At 34.0% G+C, this 18,928-nt stretch overlaps 1 protein-coding gene across 1 annotated transcript in view; it reads left to right on the top strand.

Annotated features, from left to right (window-relative positions):
• Positions 1-18,928, top strand: part of SPAG16 (sperm associated antigen 16) — a 919,440-nt gene that overhangs the window by 49,265 nt on the left and 851,247 nt on the right. The window contains exons 7-9 of the mRNA XM_029933901.1: positions 1,840-1,957; positions 9,368-9,437; positions 14,515-14,618. Coding sequence (XP_029789761.1) covers positions 1,840-1,957; positions 9,368-9,437; positions 14,515-14,618 — 292 coding nt within the window. The remainder of the gene's footprint in view (positions 1-1,839; positions 1,958-9,367; positions 9,438-14,514; positions 14,619-18,928) is intronic.

The raw sequence follows: 18,928 nt of genomic DNA, 5'->3' as shown, positions 1-18,928 counted from the left end.
CCCAAATATCTGGAAATTAAGTAACATAGTTCTAAGTAGTCCATGAGTCAAAGAAGGAAATGAAAATATATTTCAATCTGAATGACTGAAAGGCAGCATATTAAAAATTGTGGGATGCAGCCAAAGCAGCTCTTAAAGTAAAATTAATAGTTTTAAATGCTTATATTAGCAACAAAGAAAATTTTATAGCAATAATCTAATCGTGTACTTAGATGATCAAAAAAGAAAAATTAAATACAGAGGAAGAAAAAGAAATAAAAAATCAGAAACCAACAAACTAGCAAAGAGACAAATATAAGAAAAAATCAACAACAGTATATGTTAGTTGTTTGAAAATATAATAAAACTGATAAAATTGATAGTAAAATTGACAGGTCTAGATAGACTAATCACCAAATGTTGGCAATGAGGTAGAGTAACCAAGTCTGTCAAATATTGCTGTTGGAAATGTAAATTGCAATCCAGCAATTCAACTCCTAGGTATTTTTCCTGAGAGAAATGAAGAGATAGAGCCAAAAAATATCTTATGACTTGTGTGAAACTGTTCATAGCAACCTTATTCATAATAGCCCTAAGCTAAATGGAAATCAGTTCTTCATCAGTGGGATATTGAAGTAATACATTGTAGAATATACATACAAAGGAATATGACTCACAATAAAAAGAAATAGTGATATATACAGCAACATGGAAGAATCAAAAAAAACATTATGCTGAGTGGAAGAAGTCAGTGTCTGGCATCATGGAATGAATTTGGAGGTTTTCCTTCCTTTTCTATTTTTTGGAATAGTTTGAGAAGAATAGGTATACATATTTCTTTAAATGTTTGGTTGAATTCACTGTGAAGCCATCTGGTCCTGGACTTTTGTTTGTTGGAGTTTTTTGATTACTGATTCAGTTTCTTTGCTGGCTATCTGTTCATGTTTTCTACTTCTTGTGTCAATTTTGGTAGTTTATATGTTTCTAGTAATTTATTTCTTCCAGGTATTCAATTTGTTGGCATATAGTTTTTTAAAAATTTCTTATGACTGGATGTATTCCTATGATGTTGGTTGTTACATTCATATTCTATCATTCCAAATATACAAAGTTCTAGAATTTCCTGAGGTGTTAGAAGTGCTCTATATTTTGATAACAGTGTGGACTCCCTGGGCATGCATACATCTGAAAACTCTGAACTATAACATTTAAGATCTGTATCTTTTACTCCAGGTAAATTGTATTTCAATAAAAAGATAAAAAATAGTATTTTGAAGGCATTTTCAAATTAAACAGATTACTGAAGATGTTTGTATCATATACTGTTGAATTATTTCTCCTATGAGATGCAAAATATTTTATACTTAATTTTCTTAATATAAATTACTCAAACTTGTTTTTGAGACGCCCTTTATGTGATGATATTTTCTGTTTAATATTTCATTGTTTGCAGTCCTTGTCTTTTTGACAATTGTTTCTGAATTAATTAAAGAAACTGCAAATTTATATCTCGACAAATAGCAATCTTCTGGGTATATGCTTGAGTATAGCTAAACTGATGGTAGGAAATAGAAAACTAGTTAACTCAAAAGAAACCTGACCTCTCCACTCCCACCATGTTTAAGGGAAATTTCATACCAAGTAATATTCCTGTCACTTATTGGCTTGTGTTGACCTTTATATGGTTATTCATTTTTTATCCTATTGTAAACACACAAACACACACACACACACACACACACACACACACACACAGAGAGAGAGAGAGAGAGAGAGAGAGAGAGAGAGGAAGGTTTGGATGTTAAATGAAAATCACTGATTTACTCAATTACCATTTAAGATGCCCTTTATTTTTCATAGGTTGAAGTTACATTATGCATCTTATGAACCAACTATAAGGGTGTTACATGAGAAGCACCACACTTTACTGAAGCAGAAAATGCTGACCTCTCTGGAAAGAGACAGAGCAGTTGGGCAGGTAAAGAAGCCATCAAAACTACTTCAAGAGGATTTGAAACCATTTATTTTTTAATAATATAAGTAGGAATATTGGTTTTGTTTCTGAGATAAATTTATAAAGGTTTTAAACAATTATGCTGTAAAAAAAGATTCATTTGGCAATATTCATGAAAGTTATTTTGTTCATTTTAAACCTATAAAGATTATTATTAAGCTAAATTATTATTTTAAAAAATTTAATGTTTATTTTTTATTTTTGAGAGATAGAGAGATGGAGCATGAGCAGGGGAGGGGCAGAGAGGGAGGGAGACACAGAATCTGAAACAGGTTCCGGGCTCTGAGCTGTCAGCACAGAGCTTGATGTGGGGCTCAAACTCACAAACTGTGAGATCATTACCAGAGCTTAACTTGAATGCTTAACTATCTGAGCCACACAGGTGCCCCATAAACTTTATTGAATTAAAATAAATTTATCAGAGATTATTAAATATAGAGGAAAAAAACTCAGCAATGTAGTCAAACTTGGGTTTAAATGCCAACTTTGACACCTATGAATATGGACCTTAAACACTTTAAACTCAGATTTCTCATATATAATGTATAGTCAAAATTACCTACCTTTTAAAATATTGTTGTTAAACTTATATGAGATAATTTAAAAACTCCTTAGAATTTACCCCCAAATAAATGTTTGATACACCTAATTACTGACTTGATTTTGGATCATTTCTACTATAAACATCCTTTTCCATTTTTCCTATGGGGTTTTTACCTAGGCTTAGGACAGTGGATGAGGAACTTCTGGTATAGAATTCAAGAAAGTTAAAGCAAAATGTTTATGGGCCACTTAAAATATGTAACATTTTATTCCAAATATAAAAGTGCAACTATGCTTAACATTATTTTATTGTTTTCTGGAGATTTTCTTTCTGGCCAAACTTTAAGAAGCTACAATAGCTTGCATGATAGTTATATTCTTCCTTGAATGATTTTATTGTTAAGACATGCTTTAATCAAGTTGTATTTTGTCTGTTCTTGAGTGTAATTCTTAGCTACTAAAATGCAAAACATTACTTGTGTCTCCATGCTTCTTTGTGCTTGAATTTTAATTTTGTGTTCTTGAATGTCCAACTTGTATTATTGGTAGTAATGCATGAAAGGAGTTTAATAATAATTTACATTTTTATGGCATTATATGACATACCTTCAGAATTTTATTTCCTTGCTCCTTTTCACTAAACCTGTCTCCACAGCCTCCCAACAAAAGGCACAATTCTTTTTTTTAAAATGTTCTTTTTATTTATTTTTGAGACCGAGAGAGACAGAGCACGAGAGGGGGAGGGGCAGAGAGAGAAGGAGACACAGAGCCGGAAGCAGGCTCCAGGCTCTGAGATAACTGTCAGCACAGAGCCTGACGCAGGGCTCGAACCCACGAACGTGAGATCTGACCTGAGCCGAAGCCGGAGGCTTAACCGAGTGAGCCACCCAGGCGCCCCAAGGCACAATTCTACGTCTTGGTGGACTTTAAGCTGTGTTTGGTTGCTTCTACTTCTTATCCTGCCATGGGTTCAGATTAGACTTTTGCTTCCCATATTACTCTACTTATTCCCCGTTCTCATGCTTATCTCACTATCATCCTTCTCCAGGGGGGAGTCCATCATTGATCTGGCCATCTCTTTCTAAAACACCATGTATACTTTGATATCTGGGACAGACCATTCAGACTCAATTTCACCACTCCAGGATACCAGGGCCTTCCAGGCATCCCTGCTGGCAGTTGCCTACATTCCACTCTAGATGGTTGATTTCTACATCTGCAACCTGTCCAGCACCAAATCTACACTTATGTGTAATTAGGGCTAATTTATCTTCTTGAAGAGGCTGTCAATCCCCCTATCATTAATATGAGATGAATTTCAGGGCACCCGTGTGGCTCAGTCACTTAAACCTCTGGCTCTTTATTTTGGCTCAGGTCCTGAGCTCACAGTCCTGAGATGAAGCCCAGTGTCTTGCTCCATGCTGAGCGTGGAGCCTGCTTAATGTTCTCTCTCTCTCCCTCCCTCCCTCCCTCCCTCTCCTCCTCCCTCTCTCTCCCTCCCCCTTTCTTTGTCTCTCCCCTCTGCTCCTCTCCTCCTTTCTCTTTCTCTCTCTAAAACAATAAACAAAAAAAAGGGAAAAACTCAAATTTTATAAAAAATAAGTATGAGATGAGTTTCTAAGTTTCTATCAATGTCCATTTTGAAAACATATTCAGGCCACATATACTCTTTGAGTTTCAGGTTGTTTCTTACCGGTTTAGTTAGAAGAACTAAGGATGGGAGTGGTAGGGCTGAGTCCCATGTGCTGCAGAGTAGCCATGTGAACATTCAGGTTGTTTTACTTCTATATCAGTTAAATAGATCAAATTACTTGCCTTACATTTGATTTGTATATAAAGTGAAATCTTGTTTAAAAAATTAAATCAGTATCCCTAATGAGGCAGGGTTCAATTTTTCACTTTATATTAGCAAAGAACTGTATTATCTGCAAGCTATTTTATTTTGTCTCTGAACCCCTATCCCTGCTACAGACATCAATAAAAGAACCTGCTATTAAAAACTATCCAGGTATTCATGGGTTAAAATAGTCTCTGAATTTAACACAGGATATCTGAACGTTACATTAACTGTTTAGCTGAAATCTATCAGTGTTAATTTTATTTTTGTCTTCAAATCACATCTTCTTCTTCCCAAGATGGTTCCTAGGACCAGGGACATTTGTGTTTCCATATGGCCTGAAGCCAGATGCTTGGCCTTCACTTCCTAGTGTTGTGTGACTGGTTTGATGATACTCCTGGTATTGAGGTTCATCATTCTATGTGGCTCTTTTGAGTGTGAACCTAACATACCTTACTAAATCCATGACCTCTGCCACAGCATCTGTGAGATCCTTAACATCTATAGCCTCATAGTCCTGTCTCTCTCTCTCTCTCTCTTTTTTTTTTTTTGATTAAGTGCTTCAAATGGTAACATTTTCATGTATCTCACTGAGACAAGTTGAGACTTCTGATTTTCCTGCTCTGCTAATTCAAACTGTGGGCAATTTGGAAACCACTTAAGGTTCATGTACATAGACATACATTCTTCAATCAATTTTCAGACACAACCTGAAGAATATTAGGTTTTCTAGCATAATGCATAATATGAAGGTCTTTTTAAGGGACTGTTGATTTTCCTAGATTATTCTCTGAGAAACCAGGAGCAAATTTAGTCTGTACTTGGAGCATCTTTGAATTATCTGACTTTCAGTGTCTTTTGTTTCCAATTAGCCATACTTGGATTTGTAGCTTGAGAAGTGAAATAGGTCACTCATATATGAATTCTTACTTCTTCCTCTTCTATATTATTGGTTACTCTGCACTGTCTTAAGCAGTCCTAATCTACACCTGTTATCATGAGATATTAATAATTATATTTTACTCAAGATCCAAAATGGGCACACATGATTGATGGAGCCTATGCGATATGTTAGTATCCTAGTTATAGGAAAGGATAAATAACTATTTGCCATCTATAGTGAAACATGGAAGACACACAATTCATGAATCCAAGATGCTGAGTCACCAAAATTATACCAGTCTAATCCTAGTATCTATCAACACATTCTCCAAATTAGGACAGACTAGACAGTCTCAGTTTTGTCATCTTGCTCCTTGGAGAACAATCCAAGGTTTCTTATTTACTTACTGACTTATTTATTTATTTATTAATAGTTTATTGTCTAAATTGCTTTCCATGTAACACCCAGTGCTCTCCCGCACAGGCGCCCTCCTCCATGACCACCACCACCTCTTTCCCCTCTCTCCCTCCCCCTTCAGTTTCTATTTAATGAACTGAATCTTTTTGGAATGTTTCATAGAGAAAAGAACTTATTACCAACCAAGCCTTTCTTTCCTTCTGTTGGAACATTCCTATCAGGTATACCTGATAGGGGTATACAGCCTTGGATTAACCTTTTAACTTAAATCTATTAGTGTGTCATGAAGTTGTAGAATGAATTTGTTAAAAATGTTTGAATGTGAAAATATATTAAAATGTATGCAAATTCCTTTATGATCTAACATGGAAGATACATCAATTTTTATGCTTATTTTTGATTATACCTTTATTTTCAGTGTCTACTTTATTTCAGTGATGCTCTGAGAAGTCACTTCTAACCAAAACTTAGAATGTGAGCTTAGAACAGTAAGAAGTATGTTATAATTTATATCTGGATTCCTAATTATTACTTCCTAAAAACCATGTCTTAATAAACATTTATCTCACTATCTTTCTCTTTAAACATATATAGCTCTCTAATACTTTGCATGAAGGGTTAGAATTTAGAAGTTTTTTATGATATTCAGTTTGTATATAAAGGAGTGAAAGTATACTGTGACATGACAAAAATCTAGTAAATATGTGTTTTCAAATTCTTTGGGAAATAATATAGCCACTCTTTTAAATTTATTGAAATTTTATAGAAAAACCTGTAATTTAATTATTTTGTTTTATAAAATTACTTGAATATGTTCAAAATTGTGAATTACAGCCCCATGATTGAAAATATATTAAATATAATTTGTTAGTATATATGTATAATAAGTTATGTTTTATCTTTATTTGGATCATAGGGCTATAATATAATGTATAATTTATATAATATACTAATATTCATTATAATATAATATAAATAAATTATAAATATTATTTAATATATTAATTTAAATATATTAATGTTTATATTATAATATAATATATCATATAATCAGGATATATTTATATCTCAAGAAATAAATGTATATATTTTCTAGATCTGCTTGCTGAGAGGATCTAGAAGCAGTGACACTCCAATAGCAAATTAGTATATCTAGTGCATAGATATCTATTTCTTTTAAAAAATATTTTTAATGTTTATTTATTTTTGAGTGAGGAGGGGCAGAGATAGAAGGAGACACAGAATCTGAAGCAGACTCCAGGCTCTGAGCTGACAGCACAGAGCCCGACATGGGGCTAGAACTTATGGACCATGAGATCATGACCTGAGCTAAAGTTGGACACTTAACGAACTGAGCCATTCAGGTGCCCCTAGATACCTGTGTTGATATCATTCTCCAATAGAAGGAGTAGGACTCCTTGGAGAAAGGGCTAATTATAGGCTAGGGAGGGAAAATACTAAATAATCCTGGAACATATGGTCCATATTGTTGTGCTAGAATGTTAGGAAATGCTCAGAAAGTGATAGAAAGAGCAGGAAAAAAAATAGAGGGAGGAAGGGAAAGAAAGAAGGAGAAAGAAGAGAGAGAGAGAAAATGCCCAACGTTAACAGTGGAGTATGTCAAGGGACAAAGGAACTGTTACTGCTGTGGGCACCTCCTGAAGTAAATGGACCAATAACTAAATTTGGTTTGGAGGTTTAAACTAATTATGCTATACACACAGCAAGAGGGTATGAAAACTTTTATTACTTACATAATTCAGCTCTCTGGGGAAAGCAGCAGATGCCTTACCATGCAGGTCTGAAATGTCTTCAGGAGGGAGACTGGGTTGGGGTTTTTGTTATGGTTAGAGTTTGGAAGCCGGATAGGAGTCCTTATGTGGGAGGATGTGCTTATATGGTTTAACTCTCCCATCAGTGGCAAAGGATGAAGCATCCGGGCTTTGATATCAGTTTTCTAACGTAGTGCCCTTAATGTAGGGCACTAAGTTGAGAAATAGGAAGTAAGGATTAAAAACTGCTGGCAGTCAAACATCAACAAATGGAGTCATACTCATTACATGAATCATCCTGAAAGAGTTCCCAGTGGTCACATTTTGGCAATTTAAGCAAAAAAATAAATAATACAGTATTAGACACAAAATAAAATAATTGAATGGATTAGTATATAAATGGAGGAAAACAAAAATATTTCTCTCAAAGAAGAATCCCAAATGACATATGTAGATAGATAATCTTTTCCTTAAGGAGGTAGAGCTTAACACCTCAGATGTTGTTGGCTATATACAATGACTTGCTTCCACGAATATAGTGGAAATGGAAGAAAAAGTAATTTTACAATGGATAAACCTGGGCAATACTACTTCAGGAAGGTGATCAAGTATAACACCATCAGTCTTTAATCATGTTGCTAAATACCCTGGATGAGCTAATAAGGACATTTCTACTCTCCAGCCTTCCTCCTCAAAACCCATAACTCCTATCTAACCATGAGAAAACATTAGAGAAACCCATATGTATGGACATTCTCCAAAATATTACCTGCTCAGTGCTCCTCAAAATTGCCAAGATTATCAAAATGAGGGAAAGTCTGAGGAAGCAAAGGAGGACATGATGACTAGATGTAAAGTATCCTGGATAGGATCTTTGAACAGAAAAGTGTATTTGAAAAACCATAATGAAATTAGAACATAATGTGTACTTTTGTTAATAATAATATATCAACATTGTCTCATTACTTGTGACAAACATATTATTGGTAATGTAAGATGTAAATGTAAATAGGGTGCAGGGTATACAAGAGTTCTCTATTACATTGCAACTTTTATGTAAATCTTATACTATTCTAAATAAGTGTATTTAGAAACCTTGTAATCCATTTGGCATCTAAAAATAGATATAAAGTTTTTAACTTTTTTTTCAACCCAGGCATTTCATGAGCACTGATCTATAGATTACAATTGATTATCTGCTATTTTCTATTAAAGAAATGTCACTACTTAGCATTAGTAGGAAAAATATGTGTACCTGTATATAATTAAATAGATGGTATTTTGTGTTGGTATTATGATTATATATAATCATATATAATGAGGGATGAGAGAGCTCTTTAAGGTTCAATTATTAATTCAAGTCTATTGTTTAGTAAATATAGGTAAATGATATGCCACCAAGCTAATAAATGTTCTTGATTATGAAACATGCTTAATAAAACAAGGAATATCTGTGGGTGGAAAATAAGCTAAGAGTTTCAAGAAAAACAACAGTCTTTTCATATTTTACTTCCAATTAATACTTACCTCATCTTTTATAAACAGAAAGATGAATTAAGTTGTTGTGAAGCAATTTCAATAGAGGAGAAACTTCTCTCAAATAGAGCACTGAATAATTATCACTCAAAGTATACAATTATTATTATTCTTGATTCAGGAAACTATGTTGTGAAATAAATGTTTCAGATGCTTATTTATAATAGATAGCTGATAATTACCCATTGAATTGAATTTAAAATTATGTTTTTCTTTTGTTACAATTCATGTTTAATTTTTTAAATATATGGGAATTAATCCCAGAGAGATTAATATTTTTATATCTTGCAGTCAGTATTTAAACACTGTATTTTATTCAACTCTTTTTGAATCATTTTGTATATATACAAAGATATAACCCCATATCTTCGGATCTTATTTTTTAGATTTCTGGGCTTCAAGCAACATTGAAGAATATGGAAATAGGGCATACTCACCATGCTTCTGAAATTAGAGGTAAAAATAAAATGTAATAAAACATTTAATATCAGTTGGTGATTTTTTAATCTTATAAGAGCTCAAAATTCTAGAGATACTTAAAAGTGAATAAGTGATATGGTAACTTTCACAAATTAAGATCAAGAGAGAGTATAGATATGGTACTATATAGCTAATTTTTGATAAAAGTATGAGCAAAGTATAATTGGAGGGCTTGTGTTTCTGACCATGATGGGGTAGCTGGTACCAGAATAACCTTCTTTTAATAAAAAAACTCTTCAACCAGACTGTTTATAGGGCAGCTACTTTTAGCTTTTGTAAAACACCACATGTCAAGGGATAGAAGAAAAATTTATAAGTTAAGATCCACTATCACCATGACTTTGTGCCTGGGGTATTTTCCAAACCAAATTCCACGCAGATGTAGGTCAAGAAGAGCATGCCAGTCCTGATGAACTGAAAAGGCAAAGATCATACATAGTTCGTAGCTGTCATAGGAAAGTGCACCAGATAGAAAGGGAGCTACAATAATAATAATGGCCCAGTTCATGAGGGAGTTTACTGAGCAGGTAATACATGGAAGAATACCCAAGAATTAACTGTGAGGAGGTTTTATGGGACTCAGAGGGGAACAAAGATTCTAGAATTCACAGAGAGATAGGGATATTGGAGTTATGGTCATATCTGGATGAAGGGGCCTCTTTACTCTTTAACTCCTTGGTCATACCATATTAAAGGTTAACATAATCATATTAACATATTAACCATATTAATATAACACTTGTACTGCCCTTTATTATAAAACCCAAAACAAAGCTTACCTAGAATTTCTAAGGGACATAGAATTTGAGTTTGAATCTTTTAAGTTAGCCTTGGGAAAAGAGTAGGGCTTTCCATGGATCCACCTTAACAAAGCAGAAAATTTCAAGGTGATCATCAAAAAATTAAACTGCATGCTAGAAAAAAATGAATACCCTTTAAAGAAAGGCAGTTATTATTATCTACACTATATATTATATATGTTATCTATACTGGCTGGTATATAATTTAAATTTTCTATGTATTTAGAGAAACAGGAAAAGATAGTCCACAGTCAAGACAAAAATCAGTAGATGGAGAAGTACACCAAGATGGCCCAGATAATGAATTTAGCAGACAAAAATGCTAAAGCAACTATTTTGAATATTATCAAAATATTGACTTAAAATATGACATTAATACACTAAGATATAGGGAATCTTCGCAGTTACATGGAAACAAAAGGGAAATTGAAGTTCTAGTATTGAGAAATATGATAGTTTAAATGGAAATTTTATAGTCCACAATAGATTTTAGATGACAGAAACATCAGTGATTTTAAGAGACATCAGTTGAAACTTAGTATGATGACGAGAGAAAAAAGTGGAAGGGAAATAAGCCTTTTAACAGATGTGAAATTGCAGTCCCAAGAGAGAAAAAGAACACAATTGGGGCATAAAAATATTTAAACAAAAGATGACCTAAAATTTTCTAAATTTGATAACATCAACTTACAGATCCCCTCAAAAACAACTAATTATAAACTCAAAGAGAATTAATCCTAGATGTGTCATATTCAAACTGTTGAAAATTTAAGTGAGACAATCTCTAAAGCAGCAAGAGAGAAAAATCATATTACATACAAGAGAACAGTAATATAAGTAAAGGCTGATTTCTTGTCAGAGATATTAGAGGCTAGAAACAAAGAAATGACATTTTTCAAATGTGGAAAATTTCTAATTCAGAAGTCTATATCCAGTAAAATATCTTTCAAAAAGTAGGGTGAAATATAGATATAGACATTTTAATTTAAATGAAAGCTAAAAGATTTTGTGGCAAGTCATTCTGAAGTATGAGAAATACTAAAGGACTTTTTTTGGCCTGAAGAAAACTCAGATCTCTAGGCTTGAATACAGAGATTTAGGAATGTTAAATTCTTGCTAATATTTTTTTATTTTTAATTTTCTTGAAAGAAAAGTGCCTTGTAAAAACAAAAATTATTATACATACCTTATATTGGTAATGGTGACATACGAAAATAATAATTTTGGGAGTGGCACAAACGTTCTATATCTCGATTTCTGGTGGTAGTCATATGCCTGTTTATCAAAACTTACCTAATTCTTTATTTAAAGTGTTTCCATTTTATTTTATGTAAATTGTACCTTACTAAATTTGATTTAAAAATGATGGAAACCCTGAAATATAGAAAGACTGCAAAATAGTGAATTTTCTTTATAAACATGGCATCATATTATTTACAACTATTCATTTTGTTCAATGGTTAAAGCTTAAGAGAAATAGGCAGCATTCTTATATTTGAAATTTTTCTTAGCCTCGATTCAGTAGTTCCTTTCATATATTTTATGTTAATGAAATATTAGTTATGCTCAGTAATGCCTAAAGATGCTATGAACAAAGATGCCATTTCTATAGTGACAGAACAGTACAAACAATCTTAATCTTTAACCACAGCTGAATATTTAAATACAATTGATCATAGAACTAGAAAGTCTTAAAACTCATGCATAAGAAAATGATTATATCATAATGTTAATAAAATGTTTAAAAATAAGAACATTTATATAAGGTCATGAATATTTAATATATGCAAATAAAATGATGCACACCAAAATATATACATAATTTGTAATATGTGATTATTTTCTACTTTTTTCCTTATTACATTTTTCTTTTTACAAAAGATATATATTTTTGTAAGATAAAAATGACTTGTTTCCGGGGTGCCTAGGTGGCTCAGGAAGTTAAGCGTCTGACTTCTGCTCAGGTCATGATCTCAGGATTTATGGATTTGAGCCCCATCTCGAGCTCTGTGCTGATAGCTAGCTCAGAGCCTGGAACCTGCTTCAGATTCTATATCTCCCTGTCTTTCTGCTCCTCCCATTTTTGTGCTCTCTCTGTTTCTCTCAAAAATAAAACATTAAAAAATGTTAAAAAAAAGTATTTTTCCATCTGTAAATAACTTTTAAGAATACAGTAAATTATAAATATGAAGGGATAGTATCAAACGATCATAGTCTCAGAACTCTAACTTCCCAAATGACTAAAAAGTGTGAAAACCAATATATATATATATATATATATGAAGGCTTAAAGACTGTGGAACTTTGTGTATTGAGTTGATTGTAACAGTTAATCTCTAATATCCCATTCTATTCTAATAGTTTGTGATCTTTATCCTTGGCATCTCTACTAAAATAACCTGATGGTTTACTGATAACTTCTTTATGAAATTATATTCTGCTATTTGACTTAATTTATAAATGAACACATTGCATGTTTTTCTGTTACTTTGAAGATCAAGTTTGCTTATATTTTGATCTGTGATGTTTTAAAGTGGTTTTTGGCAAGAAAGGAATAAATTTCAACACAACATAAAGAAATACTTTCTTTTAATTGCATAATCCCAACTACCTGAATAAAATTAATTCCTTAAATTCTGTACTGAATAATTTTATAATGTTTATAAACATGCATTCTAGTTTTAGATATGGAGCTTGCAATACCTGAGCTTCTGGTCTTAGCATTTGGCAGTGTCATGTCAGACTCTGTCATCTCTCTGATGGCCTGATCAGCTTGTATTATGAAATAATACATGCAAATTATTTAGACTAGTGGCTGTCATATAGTAAAAGACCAGTGAGGCATACATGCTAATTATTATTATTTTAAATTATTATCATTATCAGAATGCCACTCTTGGTTGCTGATAAAGAAAATACAATAAAAGAGAACTGGAAGTGAAAATTTTTTCTTAATTTCAGTGAGCTCTAATTGTTGCCCTCCCTCCCCCCACCTCCCCACCCCACTTACACTTCCCAGATGCTGTGGGGTTCTAACTTAGAGCACTGTCAGGGGGGACAGGCAGTCTGGGTACTCAAGTGTTTGAAGTCTTTTGAGCGGTTTTAAGTAGAACTATGTTATTCAATATTTTGGTTTTAGGTTATTGTCATGGTTATGGTGATTTTCTCCTTTGTCTGAAACTGGTATTAGATAGGACAAATTATATCAGGCAAGAATCTGAGTGCCAGCTACGCACTTCCTTGCCTTAAGAATTATTTGAGAGCCTTGACTCATCCAGATATTTTTGTGTTCATCTTTTCTGTTATTAATCTAGTGTTATAATTTAGAACACTTAATTATTTTTTTCATATATAAAATAGTATTTATTAAATAGATAAAAAAATAAAGAAGGCCTTCTTTTTTTTTAATAGTTTATTGTCAAATTGGTTTCCATATAACACCCAGTGCTCATCCCCACAAGTGCCCTCCTCCATCACCACCACCTCTTTTACCCCCTCCCCCTTCAACCCTCGGGTTTGTTTTCAGTATTCAATAGTCTCTCTGGTTTTGCTCCCCTCTTTCTCCCCAACTCTCTTTCCCCCTTCCCCTTCCCATGGTCCTCCAGTAGGTTTTTTAGTTATGAGTTAATGATTATAACTTTATTGTTTGCAGTTTCCTGTTTAAAAATATAGGGGAAATTGTGTATACCTAAATATGTATATGGAAAGATGTATAAAAGAAAGAGACTTTCTCTGTCACTTTTATTTTTCCCTCAGGTGGTTTTTTTTAGGACTGTTCTTTCTATGTCCAGGAGAGTTTGGAAACTAATGTTACAAGGACATTGGGAAATTATCCAATTATTTTTTTATGTTTTTTTTCAACTTGAGAAGCATGAAGAATAGTATACCCAATTCCACACAGGAAATTTTGTTATTGCTTACCATTCACTCCTTTGACTCTCTTGCACTTTATTTATACACACATGAAATCTCACAACAGGAATTTGGATATAATGTAACTGGAGATTGGCTACTATGCTCTCTAACTGATTCATCATGCCATTTAACGGACCTTGCAGTAATGACACCCTGAATTTTTTGGAAATAAATTTGACAACTCACTTAAAACCTTTTGGTGTTATTTCAATATTATTAGCTTAATACTTTAAAATCACATGTATCATTATTACTTTGGGTTTCATATTTTTTATTAAAATTGTATTTATAATAGCAAGACAGTATAGATACTAAGAATAAATTGTGTTATCTTGTAGTTGTTCCTAACTCTGAAAAAGAAAATGCACCAGAAGGTCCTACTCAGAAAAGTCTTCGTGAAGCCAGGGAGAAAAACAAAACAAAGATTAAAGATAATACAAAGGTATGGCTTTTTTTGTTGTTATTTCCATTAAATCATACTTAACTCTCAGACCCTCAGATCCATGAACTCATATGGTAACATTATTTTACTGGAAGAGGAATTTAGAGGTTATGCATTTCAAGCCCCAAGATACTAATGCTAATATGTGAGGGGCATATGCTTATTGGTGGCAGAGGCAACTCAGTGAATGGGTCTGCCACCTACCCCGATATAATCACAGACATGTGTGCTCCCCAACTCAGTTTTCTGCGTACTCTGTCCAAAGAAATAGCTCCCACATCATCCCTTATTTCTTTCCCAATACTATAACTTTAAACTTTTCTTAGTCTTTTTAAAAAGCATAATGGAAAGCATTATGTTCCATTTAGGAATCTTCTTAGATCTGAGCGCCTTTGCTTTGCAATCAGGTTGATGGGGAAAACTATTGTAATGATTAAAGAAAAATGGCACTTGTTGGGAAGAGCACTGAGTGTTACATGTAAGTGATAAATAACTAAATTCTACTCCAGAAATCATTATTACATGATACGTTCACAAACCTGGATTTAAATTGAAAAAAAAAAAAAGGAAAAAAGTGCTCAAAGAGATCAAAAATGAGGAAGAGAGAAAAGTACATAAATCCTATAAAGAGTTTAATTTCTTGTCATGAAAATTGCATGAAAGTCTAGCTGATGTAATGAATTTTCTTACAAAGTAGAGTTATTTTGAATTCTAAAATATATGACAACTTTCCATTGGGATGGACCTTCCCTTTCTGCCACCATAAATCTTTCCCACTCCTCTACCAGCCTTTGAATCTCTGCCCAATGCAAGTGGTGGTGGTGGATGACTCTCTTGAGGTCAGTAAGTAGTTATTGTCCTCATGTGGGTGATATTTATTTATCTCTATGGAGATTGTTAGTTCAGGGATCATATAAAGCACCCAAAGAAAGAAAAATCAGAGTTAAGAATTTTCAGTGTGTTGGTGGTGATTGTCATCGGGAACATTTTCATCTTTTTTTTTCTTTTATTTATTTTTTAAAATTTACATCCAAGTTAGTTAGCATAGAGTGCAATGATGATTCCAAGAGTAGAATCCAGTGATCCATCCCCTACATGTAACAAACACCCAGTTCTCATCCCAACAAGTGTCCTCCTTAATGCCCCTTGCCTATTTAGCCCATCCCTAAACCCACAACCCCTCTAGCAACACTCAGTTTGTTTTCTGTATTTAAGAGTCTCTTATTTTTTGTCCCTCTCCCTGTTTTTATATTATTTCCTTTCCCTTATGTTCATTTGTTTTGCATCTTAAATTCCACATAGGCTGATGTCATATGATATTTGCCTTTCTCTGACTAATTTTGCTTAGTGTAATATACTCTACTTCCATCCACATTGTTGCAAATGGCAAGATTTCATTATTTTTTATTGTCAAGTAATACTCCATTGTGTATATATACCACATCTTATTTATCCATTCATCTTTCATTGGAAATTTGGGTTCTCTCCATACATTGGCTATTGTTGAGAGCACTGCTATAAACATTGGGGTGCCTGTGTCCCTTTAAAACAGTACACCTGTATCCTTTGGATAAATACCTAGTAGTGCAATTGTTGGGTTATAGGGTAGTTCTAGTTTTAGTTTTATAAGGAACGTCCTTACTGTTTTCCAGAGTGGCTGCACCAGTTTGCATTCCCACCAGCAGTGCAAAAGGGTTCCCCTTTCTCTGCATCCTTGCCAACATCAATTGTTGCCTGAATTTTATTTTTTTTCTAAATTTTTAAAAATGTTTTATTTATTTTTGAGACAGAGAGAGACAGAGCATGAGCGAGCAAGGGGCAGAGAGAGGAGGAGACACAGAATTAGAAGCAGGCTCCAGGCTCTGAGCTGTCAGCACAGAGCCTGACGCGGGGCTCGAACCTGTCATAACCAGAGGCCGGTCTGGCATGCTCCTCCCCGTTAGGCGGTACCTGTTTCGTCTGCCCCGACAGGGCCAGGGCGGAGAATCATCGTGGGTTCTTTTCCTGAGGGAGGGAGAGAAAAAGGGGAGCAGGAGAGGGAGACGCAGAGAGTAAAGACAGCACTCACAGTTTCTGATCAGGCGAAAGAGAGAGCGAGCTTTATTCAGAAAACTGTCTCTTATGAAGGTTTCAAGGCAGGAAAACAAAGCAGCTGACCAAGGTCAGTTACCAGGTAAACAGAGTCAAATGAATATCAAAAGAAACACCCAGATTTGCCTCAGCAATGCTGGGAAGTGGGGAGTTAGCACTGAATAATCCAAAATAGCAGCCCCCGACAGGAACCCATGAATGTGAGATCATGACCTGAGCCAAAGTCGGAGGCTTAGCCAACTGAGCCACCCCGGCACCCCACTTTGTTGCCTGAATTTTAATGTTAGCCGTTCTGACTGGTGTTAGGTGGTATCGTATTGTGCTCCTGATTTGTATTTCTGTGATGATGAGTGATGTTGAGCATTTTTTCATGTGTCTGTTAGCCACCAGGATGCCTCTTTGGAAAAGTGTCTCCTCATGTCATTTGCTCATTTCTTCACTGGATTATTTGGTTTTCTGGGTGTTGAGTTTGAAAAGTTCCCTATAGATTTTGGATATTAACCCTTTGTCTGATATGTCATTTGCAAATATCTTCTCCCATTCCATTGATTGCCTTAGGTTTGCTGATTGTTTCCTTCACTGTGCAGAAGCTTTTTATCTTGATGAAGTCCCAGTAGTTCATTTTTGCTTTTGTTTCCCTTGTCAACAGAGACATTGAGTGAGAAGTTGTTGTGGCTGGGGTCAAAGAGGTTTTTGCCTGCTTTCTTCTCTAGGATTTTGATGGATTCCTGTCTTTCATCCATTTTGAGTTTATTTTTATGTATGGCGTAAGAAAGTGGTCAAGGTTCATTCTTCCATGTCGCTGTCCAGTTCTCCCAACACCATTTGCTGAAGAGAGGCTATCTTTATTCCATTGGATATTCTTTCCCATTTTGCCAAAGATTGGTTGGCCATACATTAGTGGGTCCATTTCTTGATTCTCTATTCTGTTCCATTGATCTGAGTGTCTCTTTTTGTGCCATTACCATACTGTCTTGACGATTACAGCTTTGCAATACAGCTTGAAAACTGAGATTGTGATGCCTCCAGCTTTGGTTTTCTTTTTCAGGATTGCTTTGGCTATTTGGGGGTCTTTTCTGGTTCCATACAGATTTAAAATTGTTTGATCTAGCTCTGTGAAGAATGCTGGTGATATTTTGATAGGAATTGCATTAAATATATATATTGCTTTGGGTAGTTTTGACATTTTAACAATAGTTGTTCATTTAATCCATGAGCATGGAAAATTTTTCCGTGTGTGTGTGTGTGTGTGTGTGTGTGTGTGTGTGTGTGTCTTTGATTTCTTCCATAAGCTTTCTATTGTTTTCAGTGTAAGATTTTTCACCTCTTTAGCTGGGTTTATTCCTAGGTATTTTATGGTTTTTGTGCAATTGTAAATAGGACCTATTTCTTGATTTCTCTTTCTGTTGCTTCATTATTGGTATATAGAAATGCAACTGATTTTTGTGCATTGATTTTACATCCTGTAACTTTGCTGAATTCATCGGTAAGGGATAATTTTCATTTTCTAATGACATAGGCATTCTCTTTAAGGTAGTAGTTATGCTTAGAAATGATTTTTTGATTCATTCACTTATGCTTATGGCTTGTAAGACTTTACATTAGCAGGGTTGGCTTTTTGTATGATAAAAAGCTATTAAAGTATAGGACAAATATGTTAAATATTTATGCATACTATATTATTCTTCAAGGCATTAAAACATGTAACATAAAACCTACAAAATGATAGAAAAATTTGGGCCTTACACAAATGCTAAAGTGCAGAATAAAGTGAATTCCTTTTTACTAGCATATCTTTTAAATTTTTCCCTATAGGTTTGTACCCTTTGATCAACATCTCCCCAATATCCTTCAGCCACAAAGACCATTCTACTCTTTGCTTCTATGAGCTTTTGCTTTTTTAGATTCACACATATAAATGATATCATACAGTATTTGTTTTTCTCTAATTTATTTCACTTACCATGATGTTCTCAAGACCCATCTATGTTGTCATAAATGGCCGATGTCCTCCACTCTTAAAGCTGAATGCTAATCCATTGCAGTGTGTGTGTGTGTGTTTATATAGACACCACATCTTGTTTATTTATCCATCCACTGACAGATGTGTAGGTTATTTTTACATCTTGGCTATTATGAAAAATGCTGTAATGAATGGGGAGTCCAGGTATCCTTTCAAGACGTTGTTTTCATTTCCTTTTGGTATATGCCCAGAAGGG

This window comes from Suricata suricatta, chromosome 3, assembly GCF_006229205.1.
Source record: "Suricata suricatta isolate VVHF042 chromosome 3, meerkat_22Aug2017_6uvM2_HiC, whole genome shotgun sequence".
NCBI lineage: Eukaryota > Metazoa > Chordata > Mammalia > Carnivora > Herpestidae > Suricata > Suricata suricatta.
The sequence above is the reverse complement of the archived record's forward strand: the minus strand, read 5'-3'. Positions and strand labels throughout refer to the sequence as shown.